Source organism: Carex rostrata, chromosome 21 (genome assembly GCF_964058835.1).
Source record: "Carex rostrata chromosome 21, lpCarRost1.2, whole genome shotgun sequence".
NCBI classification, from domain to species: Eukaryota; Viridiplantae; Streptophyta; class Magnoliopsida; order Poales; family Cyperaceae; genus Carex; species Carex rostrata.
The window spans coordinates 1,186,170-1,209,048 of NC_135938.1; the positions used below are offsets into that span (position 1 = coordinate 1,186,170).

At 35.0% G+C, this 22,879-nt stretch overlaps 1 protein-coding gene across 1 annotated transcript; it reads left to right on the forward strand.

The window, feature by feature from the left end:
- Window positions 1-2,057: 2,057 nt before the first annotated feature.
- SPL7 (squamosa promoter binding protein-like 7) lies at window positions 2,058-8,349 on the forward strand. The gene is made up of 10 exons (XM_078322844.1): window positions 2,058-2,834; window positions 3,734-3,906; window positions 4,061-4,308; window positions 4,419-4,493; window positions 4,577-4,684; window positions 5,468-5,585; window positions 5,792-5,927; window positions 6,034-6,208; window positions 6,909-7,433; window positions 7,838-8,349. Exons 1-10 carry the CDS (start codon window positions 2,290-2,292, stop codon window positions 8,132-8,134), a joined length of 2,400 nt encoding a protein of 799 aa, XP_078178970.1. The 5' UTR covers window positions 2,058-2,289; the 3' UTR covers window positions 8,135-8,349.
- The last annotated feature ends 14,530 nt before the right edge of the window (window positions 8,350-22,879 follow it).

The following is a 22,879-nucleotide window of genomic DNA, read 5'->3' on the forward strand; positions in this document are numbered from 1 at the left end:
CATTTATCAACATTTATAGAACTTCAATGTACTTTAATCTACATGACAATCTTCCTCGGTAATTAATGTTCCTCCTTAATTACCACGATTGTGAACTTATTTAGTGATTAAATATTTCTCATCCTAGGAGTTCTATGATTCAAGACCAAGAGCATCTTCTTGAATACTTCCAAAGATATAACATATAAATCTCAAGGAACAAGAATAATAATATTCGTAATAAAATCATGAACAACACATAAATTATTATTAAAATATAAATTTCAAAACACACATCCTTCATGAACTAGGCCTCTAGCTCCATGGCCCAGAGAGGGATTAAAGGCTGGTGTAGGTAAAAGACCTATTGTGTTAACGGGTTCGTCTTTTCCACTTGAGGATCAGCGATTATAGTGTCTCCCAGATCCGCAACCTCTTCTTCCATTACCGTAATTTGTCTGAGCCGAGTACAACGCCTATGGATCAGAGGAGAAAGAAGATGGTTGAGCCTGAGTAAAGAGGATATTCTCATGGGCGAGAAAGAAAGAATGAAGCTCCGGCAACGAAACTGGAGTAGACTTTGTCGTCAAGGTAACCACAAAAGAGTTATACTCAAGGCCCAACCTGGTTAGGATATAGTTAACCATATCCGAATTAGGAATCGGAGAGCGGGCTATCGCTAGTTGATCTACAATGCCGAGCAAGTGAGTGTAGTAATCGGAACGGGAATGGCCATCGCAGGTGCTTGATTGAAGAGAATGGCGTAAATCCATCACACGAGCGGCAGACACAGCCGCATATACACGGTGAAGAGCGGACCAGAGATGGGCTACCGTCTTGTTGGAGATGTACTGAGCAAGAATTAAGGAAGAAATTGTCGAGCAAATCTAGCCGAGCAAAAGCTGATCTTGCTTGTTCCAAGAAAAAGAGCGGGGATTGACTCGAGTAACTCCAGTCTTAGAGAGGTGATCTGATAAGCCGTAGTCGAGGACAATCGGTTCAATTTGGGACTTCCAAGTCAAAAAATTGTCACAATCCAATTTGGTAGAAACCAGTATGGAAATGTGCACAATTGGCTTAATCAGATGAGTTGTGAGCGAAGAGGAATCAGCAGGGGAAGTAGTAGAAGAAAGGACAGCCATAACTGAAAAAGGGAAGCAAGAACTCAAAAAAGAGAGAATAGAGGGAGAAGAACCCAGTCTGATACCATATAGAAACCAAAAGTATGAATGATTTGTATTACTTTCATTAAACTTTCATTGTTACAATACACAACCTATATATAGGCATCAGATACAAAAGCTACATGCATAGTGACAAGAAATCCGAATTATAGCCGAATAATTCGCAAATTTTACAAAAAAATTTCCAAAATTTACGAATTATTCACGAATTTTTCCCAAATATTTCCAAGAACAATTATTTTTTTATTTTTTGCTCCCTTGCATGACTGAGATTTCTGATCCGGATAATTCTGAATCATTCCCGAATTAACTTGAATTATTCCCAAATGACAAATTTTTGATCTCGTCGAACCGAATCCGAATAATTTGAATAATTTATTTGTTAATATGGCTACATGTACGTTTTACATCATAAGAGAATCATCATATATCTAATCTAATGTCTAGATACAACGTATCTTGTCTAATAGTAAGACATACCGGAATGAACTCTGAAAAGGAGGACCCTCCTATTCTCCAATCCGAACCATTCAAAATCGATCAAATGGCTTCAATTACATCTGATTTGTTTTAATAGATTATATTGATATAAAAGAAAAATATAATTGAAGCCGTTTGATCGATTTTGAACGTTTCGGATTGGAGAATAGGAAGGTCCTCCTTTTCTCAAGAAAATGAGCAGATTGGCTTCCAGACATACCCGGGCAAGCCTAAGTCAACAGGACAATACAACATCACATGATAGTTGGAAAACAGATTTTTAATACGTACGCCAAATCTGCTCAGTTTTCAGGCTCACGCAGCCAAGAGAAACGCCGGGTGTAGGCTCCAAACTCTCTGGAATGCTGGGGCCCACTTTCACCAAGTCACCAACACTAGTTTCCTTTTGTTCGTCAATTCATCATCTGACGGGAAGCAGCTAACCCCAACCGCCGTCTCTCTCTCTCTCTCTCTCTCATTTCCTACTACTTCGCCAACCACCTCACCTCCACCAAAAGTATCTGTTGCTTCTAGAATAAGAAATAATCATTGGCTCTTAATTGGCGCTTGTTTTGTAGGCTTCGACCAATCACCTCCGAAGTTCCAACTACTAGGGTTAGGATCAGGGTTTTCTGACTTTTCTCCAATGGAAGATCCTTCCTGCCCCGCCGCTGACGATCCAGCCTCTCCCTGGGACTGGGATAATATTCTTAATTTTCCATTAAATCCGGAAGAATTCACTGACGAACCTTTGGTTCTTCCCTGGAATGCCACCGATGCTGATGTCCTCCAGTCCGGGGATCATCTGTCTCAACCAATCGAAGAAGAAGCTCCGGCGCCACATCTGCCTCCATCTCCGGTGGATGGATTGGGTCGGGTGAGGAAAAGGGATCCGAGGTTGATCTGTCCGAACTATTTGGCTGGGAGGGTACCCTGCGCGTGTCCTGAATTGGATGCGAAGGCGGCAGAGGAGGAGGAGGCGGCAGAGATAGCTTCTGGAGTGAGGAAACGGGTCAGGAAAAGTGGGTCAGGTGTTCAGGTTGAGATCCGGTGCCAGGTGCCAGGGTGTGAGGCGGATATAAAGGAGCTGAAAGGGTACCACCGCCGGCACCGGGTATGTTTACGTTGTGCCACTGCGACTTGTGTCGTGCTCGAAGGGGAACAGAAGCGGTATTGTCAGCAGTGTGGCAAGTGAGTCTGTTTCTGTGTTCAATCCTATTGTTTAGTTGCTTCATAGCTTATGGTTTCAAAAAGGATATACTAAATGAGGGATAAAAAAATCACCAAATGAATGAAAGACACCTCTGGTCCATATATTTGTATTGGCATTGCTGTTGGTGATAACCATATTGATTCTGACCAATTTATGCCCATACTTGACTCTTTGCTATGTAGATAGAAGTGAATTGTTTTCTCATTTGATTGTGATTTCTATATTCTTTGATGTCGCTCCCAATTAGCCAGGGAGAGAGTTCATCTAGCAGTTCTCGATTAGCCAATCTGGTTTAATTGAATATCAATATATCTCAATTTATAAAATCGATGAAGATTATAATTTTGTGAATCCATCAACCAAGACATTTGGTATTTGTCTTCCTCAGATTAACAAAAGATAACTTCCATCATTTACTGGACTTATTTGTATTGGCATTGCTGTTGGTGATAACCATATTGATTCTGACCAATTTATGCCCATACTTGACTCTTTGCTATGTAGATAGAAGTGAATTGTTTTCTCATTTGATTGTGATTTCTAGATTCTTTGATGTCGCTCCCAATTAGCCAGGGAGAGAGTTCATCTAGCAGTTCTCGATTAGCCAATCTGGTTTAATTGAATATCAATATATCTCAATTTATAAAATCGATGAAGATTATAATTTTGTGAATCCATCAACCAAGACATTTGGTATTTGTCTTCCTCAGATTAACAAAAGATAACTTCCATCATGTACTGGACTTGTTCAGTTGAGAAACCACAAAAGGGAGACGCAACTAACTGCTGACTACTTGAGATTTTTTATTACCTTTCTCAACTGAATGCTGGAAACCTGATGAAGGAATTTACGTAATAATATAAATTTGTCCTGTAGGTTTCATGTGCTACCAGATTTCGATGAAGGTAAGCGTAGTTGTAGGAGAAAACTAGAGAGACACAACAAGAGAAGGCGTAGGAGACCTGACTCTAAGAATGACCCCGAGAAAGAAATGGAAGATCAAGTAGATTTCTTGGTCGATTTGACATGCGAAGGGCAACCAGGGGGAGGTACAATTATATTACTGTTGGGATCTTTTTGGACAATGACCTATTAAAGAGAAGTGCTTTTTTGAAATTTCACTTGTGTTGTTATAGAACTTCAAATTATCTTCTTTCAATTGTTCACTGAACTTTTTTTCTCTGTACGTTGTATTCTGTTCAGAGACCTCAAATGGAGTTGTCTCTGAAACAGGGGTTAGTAGCAAAAGCTTGGAGAAAGAAACATCAACAGGATCCGATGAGGGCACTGCTTCTCCCAATTGCACCTTACCTAACATGCCTAACGAACAGAACAACAGTATCACGTCTTTCGTTGCAAATGCTGAGGTGTCAGAAGAACAAAAGTTGGATAACACAAAACCTTTGCATTCCTCCTTAGCTTATGATAACAGGAGCACGTATTCATCTTCGGTAGGGTTGGTTTCTATTTGATTTCTTCTTCTGGCACATTTTTGTTTCTTATATGCTTTGCTATCCAGATTTGACTTCTTATCGACCATTTATTTTTATTTAATATGTAGTGCCCTACAGGGCGCATATCATTTAAGCTGTATGATTGGAACCCTGCAGAGTTTCCTAGACGGTTGCGCCACCAAGTATGCACATCAACTATTCTTTACAATCTCATGTCATTTTTAGGTGATAATAAATTAAAGCCTTTTCATTTGGAAACCTTCAGATATTTGAATGGTTATCTAGCATGCCCGTTGAATTGGAGGGTTACATTCGGCCTGGATGCACAATCCTGACTCTCTTTATTGCAATGCCGCAGTCTATGTGGGATAAGGTACGTAGGATATTTTTTTAATAAGGGCAAATGATTGGAATCTTCATCACTATCCAATCCATCACCAAGGCTAAACTTGCATACCTTGTTAAATCATGACGATGCACAAAGACAATTTCACTAATTTATATTTGAGGTGGGTTCAAATGCCTCCATCATGCTTTCATTATTTAAATCTTTAAATAGTAAAACACAGCACAAATAACAAAATGAAGCTGTCCAATGCAATCTATTCTATATTATTATGTGTGCGAAAATTTGGTGTCATTTCAGTCATTTTGATAGGAGAGCATGGAAAATAAAAATAAAAAAAATTGTCCGATCAGTTGAAATTTGCAAACCTCTTGACACCCGTCTAAATGAAGCCGGAATGACATAAAATTTTTACATGCATGCGAAGAAAGGGCTATAGATCACATATAATGGTTATATCCTTTTCTTTTTGAGTTTTAATTTGTGTATCATTAAGGAAATAAAAGGTGGAGGCATAATGCAGGCATGGACGGTGGAGACATTTAAGCTTGCCTCTGTTTTTCTCGAACTTACCAAATTAGGGACTGTTAATATTGGTTTGTGCGTAGTTGATGATATGTAGGATTAGTTGCAGGATCTTTGTAATTTACAGTTTCATGTTGAAATGAAAAGGGCTCTTGCCTTTTTTCGAAAGAAACAAAAAATTGTTTGTGCAAATGGAAAATAAAATAACTCCGAAGTTCTCCTTTTATATTAAATCAAAACTTTAATCATTCAATCTCGCTATTTCCTCTGAATCGGTCTCAACAGCTATCCAGAGATTCTGCTTCTCTTGTTAAAGACCTGGTTAATGCACCTGATAGCATGTTGGTTGGGAGGGGGACATTCTTTATCCAGCTTGACAATACGATTATTCAAATTCTGAAAGGTTTGTTTCTAAATTTATGAGTTCCCGTGGTCTTATAGAAGCTTACTGCTATAAATATGCCCAGTTAATATCATACTTGGTTATGGTTGCTCACAGACCTGATAATACACTAAACTTCTATTAGCGTTGTTCAAGATAGAATGTATGTTTTAGAAATGTTAACCGGAGCTATAGTTAACTTGAGATACATTGCAATGTGAATTCAGATGGTAGTTCATTGATGAACATCAAGATGGAGGTACATGCACCTAGGATTCATTGTGTGCATCCGACGTATTTTGAAGTTGGGAAACCGGTCGATTTTGTTGTTTGTGGCAGTTACCTCAACCAACCCAAGTTTAGGTAGTTTAGTTCATTGATCTCCTTTTTTTTCTTTTTGTGTGCACAAGAAATTTCTGTACTGAATCTTCTATGATTTTCAATGTCAAATTGTTATTTATTATGATAGATCACTGGTGTCATTTAATGGAAAATATGTGGAGCATCAGTGCAGCCGAGTTAAGAGCACTGACAGTCAAACTCATGGAAATACAGAAGATTATTTCTCCGGTTCAAATCATGAAATGCTGAAGATGAGTATAACCCAAACCGATACCAAAGTTCATGGCCCTGCTTTTATTGAGGTTACAATACTTATCATTGTGATATTTGATTTTGAAGATTCTGGTCATAACCCCTCTCTTGCGTGACAAAAAAGAACTTGGTCCTTGAAGTTTCAGAAAAAAAAGGTTGGCGTTTGAATTTGGGAATATTAAAGGCATTGCTCACGAAACTTTCATCTGCATGTAGTCAGTCCATTTACATTCAGAAAAGAAACTAAAATATAAATCCTGAAACCTTTTCTCAAATATAGAAATAAGTCCTTTCTGAGATGATGAGAGTGGTGTGCCACATTGCATGTGGGATGGTTCAGTTAAGAAAAGAAAATCCCTGTAAAGCATAAAATATGCAATTTGAACTGTTTGATTTGAACAAGCAGCTCATGGAACTTGTAGAAGCAAGATGCCATCGCTTTTATGGCAGCTGATGCGATTAAAAAAACTAGGTTATTTTGAGAAAGTTCAAGGACTAATTTAGGCTTTTTTGAAGGTTTAGAGACCAATCTTTTTTTTGTTGGAAAGTCTAGAACAGTTCAGTGCAAATGAAAATTTTGAATCAATTGTTTTCTTTGTCCAAAGTTCAAGGACAAATTTGGTACAAATTAAAGTTCAGGAACCATGTTTGCAGTTGGTTTCTTTTGCAGAAGTTAATGGACCAAAGCCTGACTTTTTGTACTACTGTTATTAGATATGTATACAAAATTTATTGGTTCTTTTCTTGCAGGTCGAGAATGCATCAGGGCTGTCCAATTTTGTACCCATCCTTTTTGGTAGCAAACAGATTTGTACCGAGCTAGCAGAAATCCAAGAAAAGGCACTTAGTACAAGCCTGTTTTCTCACAGCGTCTCGTGCAAGTATTTTGTTTCAAAACAAAATGCCATCTCTCAACTACTGTTAGACATCGCGTGGTTACAGAGGAAGCCTAATTTAGATGAATATAAAAATGAGCTGCACACAGCTAATATTCAGAGATTGACGTGCTTATTGAGGTTCTTAGTTGGTAACAATTTAGTTAATCTTCTTGAAATAGTGTTGTGCTCTTTGGACAATGTATTTGGCAGGGAGGTGTTGTTTAACTTGGAGAAACACAAGCATGATACTGATGTAGCACAGTTTCTTGATCTGGTGAGTCATGCGAAAGAGTGCTTACTATGTACAACTAGTCGCCATTTGAAGCCCGACCCAGGCTTGTCGAAATATACCTATTCCAATGATGATTTCATATTGTCAACCGCATGCACAGATCAGGTAAATTGCCATATATTTTATGAACTGTGGGACATGTATTGTTTTTCTTAGTAGTGTTACATGCCAGAGATTTGTTTTGTTGTGTAATAGTGATTACCATAGCATTGTCCTCTAATGTCACTGAGCACTAACAATTATTTATGCATGATAATCCAATGATATATTAGTGTTGACTCTAACAACCTTTTCTCGGTTTCTCTGCTCTGAAGCTTCTGATAATGAGAGGAACTTAGAAACATATTCATAGTTCCAAGTTGTATATATCGCTGTAACTAAATTCTGTTTAGCATTTTAGTGCCTAAACAATTATTTATCGTTCACTTTAGAAAATGCCCTTCTGTTGCTAACGCACTCAAAACAACGAACTAATTTTGTAAAATATGGAATCTGTGAATCCATTTCAGGAGAACGGTGCCAGCAGAGAAGATGAACAATGCTCATCTAGTACTGCACAGACAGAGGATGAAGGGGCTGCACTACTGCAAAGAGAAATTGCGCACAGAGAGTGTTGCAATCCGCAAGTGGGACACACTTGGTCTTTTGCTTACCCTGGTGGGTCCGCTAGGGCCCGGTTTGCAGCAGTTGTTATGGTAGGTGTTCTCGTATGTTTAACTGCGTGTATTGTGCTATTTCACCCCCACAAGGGCAGTTTGTTGGCCGTTCCGGTGAGGCGGTGCATGTATTGGGACTCATCATCTTAGGCAATTTAGCTCGAGCTGATAATTTGTTTGTAATTGCTCCTTTTTATGTACTGTTTGTTTATATAGGAATGTGCTAGAACTTTGATTTTTGAGCAGTTTCAACAGCGGGACTATATAACTAGGATATGTGAGATTTTGAAGCAGGATGAAATAGTGTTGCTAAATGGTAATAAAATAATTAGCATAAAACCAAGTTGCCGTTGTTGTATAGCTAATTTGGTGTACTAACGCTATGTAAGAGAATGATCAAGTTCATTGCTTGAGTTGGTCCAGTGAATTAATTGCTTCCTTCCATGTTATGCTGATTTAGCTGCTAATCTTGTTTTGCTACGGCCTATAGAGATGTTAGGTTCAGTAAGCATAAAGTCGATTATTATATCTTATTTTTGTTTTTATTGAAAATAAGGAAAAGGAAAGAGGTCGAACCGCAAGCCCAGAAAAGTCCTGTGAGCTTCGGAGCGGTCCGATCAAAATCAGATGATATGGAACTAATGCCACTGGATGGGATGGAATGGGATGGAATGGGATGGGACCCTCAATAGGTCCAATAAGAGATAAAAATAAACACAAATTGTATAGAGAAGGGAAGCAAGCAACCCAATACCTCCTCTTATGTTTTAAGGGGCCATGTGGAGGTCCTAAGGGAATAATAATGCTTGTTCACAGTAGCATCTAATTTGTCGATACACTTGTCAAGTTCCCGTTAAATTAATTAAATTAATTGAACAATTATAGTAGGTTGGCATAATGCTGTAATCTGTACTCTATGGAAGTTTCCTGCGGCCTTTCTTACAGGACCTTTCCTTTTCTTTTTCTTTTTAGCACACAAGGTTAATGACGATTCTCTCTCTTTGCCTTAAAATAACCGATCTCTCGTCTATTCCTTATTTATTTTTATTTTTTTTACATAGAGACTTGACCTTACATTTGACCTCAAGTAACCCATCGTGAAATTGATCCACTGTTTTCCTCCAAAGGGAGAAAAAAAAAAAAAAAAAACTGAAATTTTTAATCGTGTGTATATCTGCTCCTTGCTCTAAATTATTAATTTACAACATAATTGGTACACCAGCGGTCATAAACTAAGTAGAGAGGTGAGGAAGAGAAGAAAAGAAAGGCCAATGGAGGCACATGCATCCCTCAAAATATGAAACGTGGGGAGAGGTAGCGTGGTTGGTGGGTTGGTCGGTGAACCTTCTCTTTATTTATTGATTTCTCAGGTATGGACCGTATGGTATTGGTACCTCTTCTAGTTATACACTGTTCAAAACTCTCTCTCTCTCTCTCTCTCTCCCCATTTATTTTGTCTGTACCGGTAGTCCGGTACCTAATTACACTGACATTTTAATCATTTCTTTCAGCTTCAAGTTGAATAGAATCATAAACTATACTGTGGGAACTTTTTTAACCTTTATCTCCTATATTTTGCCTTTATATAATTAGTTAAACTATCAGATTTTTAATCATTTCCTCCAAAATAAACAAAAAACAAAATTATAAATTATCTAGCTAGATGATATGAATTCATTGACCTACTACGAATCAATAATCTGTTTCATAAAAATAGATTCCTTATTCCATTTTGATTAATCCCTGGATTCACCAAACATTGAATATTTATAAGGAGACCATTCATTTGTTTGTTCCCTACCGTAAGATATCACCGCTCTTTCTCTCAAAAAAAAAAAATATATATATATATCACCGCTCTCTTTTTTTTTCTTTTTTTGAGAGAGAAATATCACCGCTCCTATTGCGTAGGATACCATGCATAGCACGATGCACAATCTTCTTTTTTTTTTTTTTCAACATTTCGTCAAAACGTGTCAGTTAGTTAGGCGAATCACCACAATAGAAATTTTTTTTTTTTAAAGGCTTGGTAGCAATATAAACATTATTATAACCAAGAAAATAGGGGGGATTTCACGTATACCCCTCAAAAACTTCAAAATTACATATTTCTCCTCTAAATTTTGAAATTACATATTCTCCCTCTAAACTTCAAAAACTCACATATTTACCCTTTATTTATCTTTTACATTAAAATTCATTCTAAATTTATTAAATACCTATTTTACCCTTCATTAAAAGTATAAAATGCCCCATCAAACTCAAATTTGAATCTGAAGAGTTCCTCTACCGTCCGATCTGCGCGCATCGCAATAGGATTATTGTGTGTTCGCTTCAAGGTTCATGCTAATCTAGCGCGCACTAATCACAAAGCAATTTTGCAGATCCGCTTGCATTACATTAAGATATGTGCACATTGCTTCAATTTTCTTGTGTGTTCACTTCAAGATTCATGTTAATCTAGCGCACATGGATCTTAAAGCAATTTGGAGGTAGAGAAACCTTCATATTTAAATTGGAGTCGAGCATTTTATGTTTTTTAATATAAAAGGGTAAAATAAGTATTTTATAAATTTAGAATGTGTTATAATATAAAAGACAATAAAATGGGTAAATATGTGAGTTTTTAAAGTTTAGAGAGGGAAATATGTAATTTTAAAATTTATAGGGGGGAATACATAATTTTGAAGTTTTTGAGGGGCATATGTGAAATCCCCCAGAAAATAAGATGAGAAAATAATTGCTTAGCCTGCTTTGATGCTTGCATTTAACTCATTGGTGCAGTTAATATTTAGAATAAAGATTTATTTCTCCCAGTTTATTTTCCCCATCCATTCTTCAATCATTAATTATATGAGGGGACCACAATTTCCAGCACAAAAAAGACAAAAGAAAACGTGTATCAGTCATTAATAATGTGGGGGACTGCTAATTAACTGGGGAACCACTTATATTTAGGGGTGTCAATGGGTACGATACGGGGAGGGTGGAACCATTTTCATACCCATACCCACTAAGAATTGACCTTACCCATACCCTACCCATACCCGTTAAGAATTTGTCTTACCCTACCCTACCCATACCCGTTATGATTAACGGGTAACGAAACGGTAGTGGGCGAATAACGAAAATACCAATATAATGGTTCGGACAGCATATGGTAAATTTTGTCATTTGTTACATTCTTTCTTCTAACATTTCATTCCATCTCATTCAATTATTAAATATATATATTCATAGAATAACCTTGAGAAAGCTGACATGTAATGCAAAATTCAGACACTAACACCTGAGCATTAATGGATTACTTATTTAGACCAAACAATACATTATTGCCAGAAAATAAGGTGATGATATATTTTCTTTGAAACATGAAATATTTCCATTTGTAGAATTGAGAAAAGGACAATAACGATGAATAAGGAAGAAAACAAGGAAATGAATTCGTTGATATATATGTCTCTAGCGTTGATACAGGCATACAACAATATAAAAAGAAGAAAAATAAATAAATTGGATATAATATTGATATATTTATATATAATATATTTCATATAATTACCCATTACCCAACGGGTACGAAATAACCTTTACCCGTACCCATACCCGTTTATCTAACGAAAAAAAATCTTTACCCATACCCATACCCATACCCAATAAACTAACGAAAAAAAAAACCTTACCCATACCCGTCTTATCAAATACGATACGGGTAGGGTAAATGGGTGTCATTGACACCCCTACTTATATTTGAAAAGCTTTACAAGTGATGCCCATAAATATGTATACTTATACACGCAAGTATTAACATCTAATATAGTAAGTATTCATATGTAAGATATCAAGTATTTATTTAAACAATCTTTCTTATCACATACTCATTTTTTACATATTTTATGGGTTTTTTTTTCTTACTTCAATATCTCTCATATTTCTAACAATCTGTAAATTTTTTTGTGAATATAAAGTCACAGACGTTTTCTACGTAATTTTCTCTTTCAAATGAGATCCATGATGAAGTACTTTTGAGTTGTCCACCGTGCAAGTATTCATACTTGATATATTATATATTAACACATGCGCGCATATGCATCCATATTTACACGTGACAGTTGTAAAATCTATCAAATATTAGGTGGTTACCTAAGTAGTTAGTGATCCCCCACTTAATTAGCAGTCCTCACAGGTAATGCATTACGAGGTATGAATACTTGCTCAATAAGATATGAATACTTACACGACAATGTATGAATACTTGCATGACAGGGTATTAATACTTGCACGACGGACAACCCGAAAGTATGTCATCATGGATCTTATTTGAAAGAGAAAATTACGTAGAAGACGTCCATAGTTTTAGATTTACAAATTTTCGCACATATCGTCATAAATATTGATGAAATTGAACGGAGAAAAAAAAACCAACTCTAAAAACGTCTAAAAGATGTGTGTGTGATGTGTCCAGTTTTTTTTTTCGAAATACTTGGTATTTTAGATATGAATACTTGATATATTATATAGGAAAAATTTCTAGTGTATCCATCAAAACTTTCAAAATAGCCAATTTCCCCATCAAAACATCTAAATATCCAATTTACCCATAAAAATTTAACATCTTTTCTTCTATCCCCTTTTACTCTTTAAATCTAGTATTTAGTTATTTTAAATATTAAAGCGACAAATATACCCCCTTCTTCTTAAATGGAGGAGATGTCCCTAAAGAGTTAAGATCAGGTCGGTGGTTATTCAATAAGAACAACGGTGATCTCTGATTTTATTAAGATTAATGGTGCTCTCAACTTTTAAGGGACTCTAATTAAGAGGAAGGGGGTATATTTGTCAATTTAATATTTAAAATAACTAAATACTAGATTTAATGAGTAAAAGGGGATAGAAAAAATGATGTTAAATTTCTATGGGGAAATTAGCTATTTTGAAAATTTTGATGGGTACACCAGAAATTTTTCCTATTATATATTAACACTTGTGTGCATAGGTATCCATATTTGCACGCGTCAGTTATAAAATCTATTAAATATTAGGTGGTCTCTAAGTAATTAATGAAGTTCAGTTAGTTAATGGTCCCCACAAGTAGTTATTGACTGAGGGATGAATGGGTGCAGATTAATTAAGTCGGTAACTTCCGTTGATTTTTATATGATATATATATTTTTTAAAGAAGACATCAGATGATGCATGTTATATGATAAAATGTCTTGTTAAGAAAACGACGGAGCTGATTTCTACATGGCAAAAAATTTAAAAAAATTGCACTTTTGAATGAATTTATTATGAATACTCCTTCCTGGGAAAACAAAACGATAAAATTTAATCTGAAAGAAAAATGAATTATAGGCATGTTTTATGTGGTTGTAAACGTTTACAAATAAGATTTAATGCAATTTGATTATTTTTTTGAATGTTTACTAAAAAATGATGAATTTACCAACATAAAAAAAAAGCCTTCATTTTTTAATCAAATAATAAATTAGCGCAGTTTAAAATTCTTGATTTGGATATAATGCAGTCAAATAAAGCAAATAGTTTGACCTTTTATAATTTCAAATAAAATACCATTATACTGTTATTTTAAAATAAAAAAAGACATCCAGTCCAGACTCCAGAACAAACAACAAGTGTAGATAGTTGCATTGCATGCAGTGTACAGACTACAGAGTATAGAAAAGGAGAGGGAGAGAGGGGACCTGAGGCCTGAGGGGATGTGTTTGTTTGTTTTAACATTTAAACGGAGAGATAGAAAAAGACAAAAGACAATAAAAGAGAGCCAGAGGCAAGTGAAGTAAAGAAGCGCGAGCATCCGAATTAGTGCACTGCTGACTGCTGAGAAGCACAAAACGACAAAATAACCCGGCCGTCTTTATTTAACAGCGCATAGTGCTCCTCTAGTCCTCTCAAGCCCCAACTTGCCGACATTTTTATTAATATTCAAATTAAAATATATTTTATCACAGTTGTTAATATTCAACTTACCGATGTTTCTTTTTAAACTGATCATATATCCCCTTAAGTTTTTATTAGCCCATAAACTGATTATATATCGATTTGGATTTGAGATTCAATGGCTACGGTAAATGATGTGTATTTTTATGTGATTTCATAAAATATGTGGCATCAATTGAGAAAACTGAGCTCAAGTGAAAACAAGACAAAAAAAAACTCATCTTTGGTAATAGTGAGCAAACTTTGGATTTGCTTGTTCAGCAAAGGTAAAAATAATTCTCAACACATATAAATTGTTAGGTTCTCAAACTTCAAATAAAAATAGTTCGCAAACCTTCATCTAAATAAATAAGTTCAGAAGTAGCATGCAAGTTAATTTCTACTACGCCTAAAATACATTCTGAAGAACTGACCAATTCCCATTGATGATGTACTTCTTCTTGTTGGTTGCTCTGCTTGCGCCTGGTTGGGTACCGTATTGTCTGTACCTGATGGCCCTGCTTGCGCCCTACTTGTACCTGATGGCCTGGCTGGGTTGCAATGTGCCTCTCCTCCCCCCCAAGGCCACGAACTCTAGTTGACCTCATTGACTGCGTACTAGAGGACGGTGCTTGCAGCCCAACTGTCTCTCCTCCTGCTAGTACTTCTCTCACTGCCTCTGCAAACATCTAATTTGCATTTTCACGAAATGTGTGGCTTCTAGCTGTGCTTCGCCACGAGCCAACTCCCAATTGCCTCTCCTCCTGAAGTTGTATGAAGTCTCCCAACTCTCAAATTGCCGGGTTATTGCAAGCTCACGACCCCTCCAACAAAGTCGGTTGTACTTTGTGGTAATACTGCCATACCTAGTCCTTACACAGTTTGCCACACCTTGAATGCTCATACATGGGTCTCTCTTAATCCCATCCTTGATGATATCTGCGATCAAAACGGCCACTTAACGGCAAATTTCTATCTTGTCTAGGAATAGATTGTGTGTCATCTTCTGCATCAAAATCATCTTCTTCAGTAGGGTCTCAGCTTCCTTCTACCCATTCATCCCCAGTTTGCAGAGTTTCCTCCGAAATATCATTGATAAATTCAAAATCCAACTCGGTTGGATCTTCCTGTACTGGTGCTGGTATGGGGTGAGAATTTGGTTCAGGCATAGGTAACGATGAAAGAGCCCCATACATGGATATAGGTGAAATAAAAGGTGGAGATTGTGGTTGGGGTGAATTACTGTATATTTCAGGTTCTAGTACTGGTTCTTGTACTAGTTCGGGTACGAATACAAAAGTCTGTAGTTCATAATTTGGTTGATAATTTTTTGCAACCGAATTTTGAGCTGAACTTCCAATCCCCGACTCTCTATGACTTTTGCAGGCAAAAACTTTGAAGTAATTATCGCCGGACCTCACAACCCGCGCGATCATGCCTCTCATTGCCGTTTCATCTCCCAATGTGAGTCGGATATACCTTCCATTTTGGATTATTCGGCTTATTATTTCTAAGTCCCAATGATTCCTATTGTAACCGCTCGCTTCATAAATAAGTAATTTCAACTCCTCAAATGAGTAATCTTCCTCAACAAAATAGGTATTGTATGGTTCTTTGGAGTAATGAACCCCATACTGGTAGTTATGAACTTTCCTCCAAAATGTACTGAAATGATAATAGACATGGCCAATAAACTACATTCATAAATAGTAAATATTTTATCAATTTATTGATTTTAATTGTAACAGTTGCAGAAAAAAATAATAATAATAAAACAATGAAAATAAAATAAAATAAAAATACCTGAAAATCGCCTCAGATATCGTCCTTTTTCACCTCTGAAATCGCCTTCTCCTTCTCTCTTTGATTTCTGATGAGTTTGTGAGGGAGGAGAGAGAAACGAGGTATTTATATAACAAAAAACAAATCGCCAATTTAATTGACAATTTGGGTATTTTTAATAAAAGTTTGAAATCCTGGGTAAATGTGATAAAATATATTTTAACTTGGATATTAATAAAAATGTCGCCCCAACTTGGTAAGTTGTTTTCTCTCTTTTTTGTATTATTTATTCGTATACGTCAAGAACGTTCTTGGACCCTCTCCAGCAGCAGAAGTATGGATATCATTGGACCGTCCGAAATTAATGATCTTGATTTCAGATCAGATCGCGGCCATTGCGTCTGAAAGATGTGTCTTTGACAAAATGAACGTAGATACTTTGAAGAGTTATATGTATTATATGATCTATACTAAATGATTTCGATCTGCAAATGGAGAGGTGATAGTAGCGGAATTTTTTTTTAAATAGAAATGACTGATTTCAATTTCAAGGGAACAAATCTCTATTGTGTTGGATTTCAAAAGAAACACCTCCACACTGAACCACTACCTCAGTACAGAGAGAACTGTATTTTGTCCACCGAAACAGTGCTTCGTCAGAGCAATTTTCTGACCCGCCTATTCATACCGCGACAAAAAATTCCTACCTAATCTTCCACCGAACCACTGCCTCAGTAGAAGTGTGATTTTAGAATTTTCGAATCCAGATTCTTTCCTTCTTCCTTCCAAATTGTGGAGAAAATTCCTGCACTAACGTACCCTTTAAACTTGTTTACCTGATGTTTTGTTTTAGTAGTTTTAATTTTGCACAAATGTGCCATTTAAGCTTAGTTGATGTCATATGTTTTATGTTATGCTATGCTTATTTGAATGTGCTATACCTGTTGTTGATTGTCATCTCTATTATTTTTTTTTATGTTTGTTGAATTTGTTGAAATTCTTTAAAATGAACTGATTCAGATTCTTAAAGTAAATTTGTTGTTGAATTGAAAGAATCATATTTATCATAAGTAATATTGATTAGTGGCACTTTTGTTTGCTACGTTTAATCAAAATTATGTGTGACCAAATGGTGGTATTAGATGTGGCCGGGTCAGAAAGTGCCTTCCATCTTTCACTGACCCATTGTTTCAACGGAGATTGTTTTTAAAATCTAAAGTAATAGATGTTTTTTTCTTCAAATCAGTTTATTTATTTCTATCAAGCCACCAACTCTTTTCTTCTTTTTCTTTTTGTTGGTGTGTATAGAGTCTTTCTCTTCTTTCAATTTTTTTTTTTTTTTTTTGTAGCATTGAAACGGTCCGGATGTGTTAAATTTTGTTTCTTTTCAGTGAAGTTCATAGTGATATAGTTTCTCTCATTAGATATTTACAATCAAACTTCAGTAAGAAATGCTAGAATTAAGAACTAGCATTTAGTCTAGTGATAAATGCACATGGTCTTTATGAAGGAGGTTATGAGTTCAAAATTCGGATAAGAGAAATCTTTTATTGTATTACAGGAATATTAAATAATTTGATGACTTGATCTCTCACCTTTATTAAAAAAAAAACAGAGAAATGCTGAAATTTAACGTTGCCGGAAGTAAAAATCAATATAGAAATTCCACCAACGATTAAAAGAGCTGAGTAACTCAAATTTATTAAAAATTAAATGAGGCGATAAATGTAATAATGTAATTTTGTCAGTTTCTAGTGCGGCGCCTGTACATGGTGAATTGGTGATGGAGCTAAATGTGAAGAAAACAAATTAACTAAAGGTGAGCACCCATGTGCGTTAAAAATCGCCATTTTCTACCCCACCATTTGTTTTTATTATACCAATGGTGGTGGACTGGTGGGGTGCCATGCAAATACAAATTTCTTTGTCCATTTCTTCTAAAAGAAAATAAAACACACAAAAATATAACAAAAGGTCTGATTGCGAGTGCACATCAATATTTGCTTGGCGTTCAAATTACCTCAATTGAGAAGGAACAGGCACTATTTTATACCACATTGTATAATTTTTTCAAAACAAAAAAAAAAAAAAAAACTTTTTGTCTAACCAAATTTCACCGAATCTAATCGTCATGATGGCTCCGGTATTGCCTTTTTCTTGAAAAGAGTCAAAAATGATTGTTTTTGGTGTGTTTTGAAGTGCTGAGAGAGTATAATTACAAATGGCATCAATTTTGCAACAACTGGATGCTCCAACAATAAGTTATTTTGGGCTTTTGTCTCCCTCCAAATTGCAAAAAACAGCCCCCACACTGTAAGAAACGTTTGTTGGATTTAAAAATAAAAAATAGAAATGGGGACCTCAATCACTATGCCGACATTTTTATTTATATTCATTTTTTAATATATTTTACTACAAATAATCAAAATTTTGAACATTTTTAAAAACATCCAAACCGCAATAATTTCTTGCAGTTTGGGATTTAAATTTTTTTTTTTGGCACCATAAAAACCCCGTTGCACTATATCTCCTTGAATTTTGAAAAAATAATAATAATCGTGTAAAGGACATATATTGAACAATCATAGATAATTTTAATGATCTTTGAATAACAAATAAAACTGTAATACATTAAAAAAAATAAGCAAACACACACAATAAGTAGTAAGTGCATTCTAAAATAATTATATGGGTAATTCTTGAATAATCTCTTAGGCTTTTGAAAAAATTAATACCGGTCATTGTATTTCTACCATTGATAGAAAACTTAAATTGAATTTTTGAGGCATTAAACGACGTTTTTTTGCAATTCCGATTCTGTCGGTGTCCGGGATGCTCCCTGGAAGACGCTCCCTAGGGCAAAATCTGGATCCGTCTCATCCCTCCCCCTTTCCGAATTGTGGTCATACGTGCAAATCCGACTTCCCTAGCCAAAGTTATGATTGTTTAAAGTTTTTTTTAACAATGCTTCCGTGCAAAAACACCGATAACGCACCAATGCTTCATGCCCAGCTTAACGACGGCAGAAGTGCATCGATGTTTCATTGCCAAAACATCAATGACGCACGCATGCTCTCTAAACGGCCATAATTTTATTATTGCAAAAACACCGATAACGAACTGATGTTTTATGCCCTGCTTAACGACGGCAGAAGTGCATCGATGTTTCATTGCCAAAACATCGATGACGCACCTATGCTCTCTAAATGACCATAACTTTATTATTGTCAAAACATCGATGACGCACCAATGCTCTCTAAACGACCATAACTTTATTATTGTCAAAACATTGATGACGCACCCATGCTCTCTAAACGGCCATAACTTTATTATTGTCAAAACATCGATGACGCACCCATACAGATTGGCCATAATCGTAGACATACAACGATCGAGTTTAGTTTTTTTCAAAAGCCTAGGAGATTATTCAAGAATTACACATATAATTATTTTAAAATGCATTTACTATTTATTGTGTGTGTTTGATTATGTTTTAATGGATTACGGTTTCATTTATTATTCAAAGATCATTAAAAGTATCTATGATTGTTCAATATATGTCATTTACACGATAATTATTATTTTTTTCAAAATTCAAGGAGCTATAGTGCAACAGGGTTTTTATGGTGCAAAAAAAAAAAAAAATCTCAAACCGCAAGAATTTCTTGCAGACATTTTTAAAAAAAAATTCAAAATCTTAGTTATTTGTGGTAAAATATATTAAAAATTGGATGTAAATAAAAATGTTGGATCACTGTGTCTAGACACTTCAGTATTATGGAATTCGGATATGCTAAAGTAACTCAATGTTTAAATTTACATACGAACTGTTCGATCGATGAGAATCTATATGAATATTAAAGTGAACATACAGGTATAATAAGAGTAAATGTTAAAATGGAGTCAATTGACTCGATTTTTTTTTTAAAAAAAACTTGCATATAATTTTTGTTTATAATTTAGCATAAAACTATGAATATTGTCAAATTAGCCACTATATATTTTTGAAAATTTTATATATCAATATGTGTTTCATTCCCATAATCTGATAGAATGGCTTCGCATCTGGCCCTGTGAATTTTCCTCGGACCAGAATGTCCGGATCCAAACTTAAATTTTGAATTAATTTACGAGACAAGTAATTTAGAATGAATATATCAACAATTTTGTCTTAAAATAATGTTTATTCTTTTAAAATATTGTCTTTTTGTTTCGTCAATATTTAGCCAAGAAGATATTGGCTTAGGTCAAGCATATGAGTCTGGCTAGTATAACATCAGTCTCATTTCAGTCTATATAACACAAACTCCAAAATCTATCGAATCGATTTTAAACGGTGAATTCAAACCGATCTACATCATTAGTTGTATGTTTACATCAAAATTTATATATTTTTTAATTTATTAATTATCAAGACAAGCGGTCAAATATGTGAGTTTTTGAGTTAATTTTAATTCATTTATTTTTCAACATTTTTACCACTTGATTTGATACTAAAATTGTCACATACATTATAAATAACAAAATCAAACAAGCCACTTAATTGAATATCAAAACGAGTTTATAACATAGAAATGATCAGAACGGACATTGCTAGTAAACCAACTACTGTCATGCATGTTCAATGTATCAATTTTTCAAGTACAAAAGTAAAAAACAAATAGTGGCTATTTGTATTCTTCCGCTTGACCTCACTCGCGACCTTACTTGAGCCTTTCTTCGTCATTACCTGGAACCCACATAAAAGTGGAACGGGTGAGAGATCGAACCTTCTCTTAGTGCGAGATTTGGTTCCAGCCCGGAGTTTTACAAAACCTTTGCTTTTAATGAAAAACATGCATAACTTTGGTTTGCAACATATAAGAGTTTAACAGTAAATCATATTCAAAATTTGATTTCAATTTTTAGAAATTCCCCACTCTGGATCTGCCACTAGGACAATCCGGCGAGGCGCCACACAAGGATGACCCCAATTTAAAACAACTTCAAATCAGTTTTTGAAATTCCACACTCTGAATCTGTCACAAGGACAGTCCGGCGAGTTGCCACACAAGGACGACCTGAATTATTCCCACTCTGGATCTGTTACACAAGGACAGTGCGGCGAGTTCCCACACAAGGACGACCCGAATTCAAAACAATTTCCAATTAGTTTTCAAAATTCCACACTCTGGATCTGTCACAAGGACAGTCCGGCGAGTCGCCACACAAGGACGACCCGAATGATCATAATTCCTCACATTCAAGATCAGACAAATTGAGAGGGAACATTTCACTTTTATCATAATTTATTTTAAGTCCAGAAACATTTTCAAAGATAAGAAGAAGCTATTTAATATGCAATAGAATATCCTTATCAGCTTTAAGAAAAAAGTAAAGTATCATATGCAAAATGCAGATTCATAATATTGATTATATTACGGAAATCACCTAACCCATCAACATATCCTCCTAATCTAGCTCGTTGTAAAATTTTGTTAAGTACATCAGTAACTAGAATAAAAAGAAAATGAGGGAGTGGGTCACCTTGTCGAACCCCTCTCTTACAAGAAAAATATTGACTTAAAGTACCATTTAAATTAACACATGTTCTACTTCCTTCTAAAGTTAATCAGATCCATGTAATAAATCTTTGTCCAAAGCCCCTAGCATGCATTACTTCTAAAAGAAAATCCCAATTAACATGATTAAAAACCTTCTCAAAATCTAATTTAAACAAAATACCATTATGTTTTTTAATCTTAACTTGATGCAAAACTTCATATGCACTAACTACATTATCAAGGATAATGTATGCGGTCTGAGATGGATCAATAATAGAATCCATAACTAAGGCTAATCTATTAGCTAGTAAGTTAGTAATGATCTTATAACTACAATTAATTAAACTAATAGGCCTAAAATTCTGTACAGTAATTGCATCATCCTTTTTTGAAATTAAACAAAGAGAAGCTAGATTAAATTTAGATACATCTAACTCATAATTATAGAAACCAGTGAATATTCTAAGTAAATCATTTTTAATGACTTCCCAAAAAGATTGATAAAATTGAAAAGACATGCCATCCGGGCCAGGTGCTTTAGAGGGATTACATTCAAAAACTACATGTTTAATCTCTTCTAATGTAAAGGGAGTTTCTAAAGAGATACGTTGTTCCAAAGTTAAATTATCAGAAGCTGGCCATAAATCCGTTTGTAAAGAAACTATCCTAGTGGAAGAAGATCCCATGAGGCTTTTATAATATTCTGTAATATGTCGTAAAAGTATAGATTGATCATATATCATAACACCATTAATTTCTAAACAACTAATAGTATTTTTTTTTTCGAGAAGAAGCAGTTACATGAAAAAATTTAGTATTAAGATCTCCTTGAAGAAATAATTTCAACCGAGATCGTTATTGCCAATATTGCCCTTCTTCCAAATACATTTTATGTAACTCAGATTGACAGAAACGCCAATCATCAAGATCAAAATCTGAAATGGTATTATCATCTACTTTATGTTCATAATTATCTATTTTATAAAGTCGCCTTTTTTCATCTCTAATATTTGAACTCCAACCTCTTAATTTTCTCTTTAAAAATTGCATTTTAAATTTTCAACTTAAACCAAGATCATTTGTCAAAGGGCTATCGAACCACCAAGAAGAGAGTAATTCATAAAAACCCTCATGGTCTAACCAAGACTTATCAAATCTAATTATTTTTGAAGGAGGAAATAATATAGCTTGTGTATCTAGAATGATAGGATTATGATCGGAATATGTTATAGGTAAAGAAGAAAGTCTAGTTGAATTAAAATGAGAATTCCAAGAAGTAGAGCACAATACTCTATCTAATAAGGCTTGGGATGTTGAATTTAAAGACCATGCCCAAGTAAATTTTCTATCTGATAAAGACAGCTCCATTAATTGATTATGTCTAATAAAAAAATTAAATCTACTACTAATTATATGATTAAAAGTGGAACCAGTTCTTTCAGACATTCTTCTAATCATGTTAAAGTCTCCCATAATAAGCTAAGCATCAATACCTAAATTACCTGTCTTGCAATTCCAACAAAAAATCTCGTCTAGATGCAGAATTTAGAGGACCATAAACTGTAGTAAAACACCATTCAAAATTATCTAGTTTATTCTTAACATGCAAAGTAATAGAAAATTGTATAAC

What these genes read in the sequence shown, in the direction of transcription:
- SPL7 (XM_078322844.1), top strand. Translation starts at nt 2,290, where the DNA reads ATGGAAGATCCTTCCTGCCCCGCCGCTGACGATCCAGCCTCTCCCTGG. An exon ending in CTAGACGGTTGCGCCACCAA is followed by an intron (nt 4,494 to 4,576) that starts GTATGCACATCA and finishes GGAAACCTTCAG; the next exon opens with ATATTTGAATGGTTATCTAG. An exon ending in CTCAACCAACCCAAGTTTAG is followed by an intron (nt 5,928 to 6,033) that starts GTAGTTTAGTTC and finishes TTATTATGATAG; the next exon opens with ATCACTGGTGTCATTTAATG.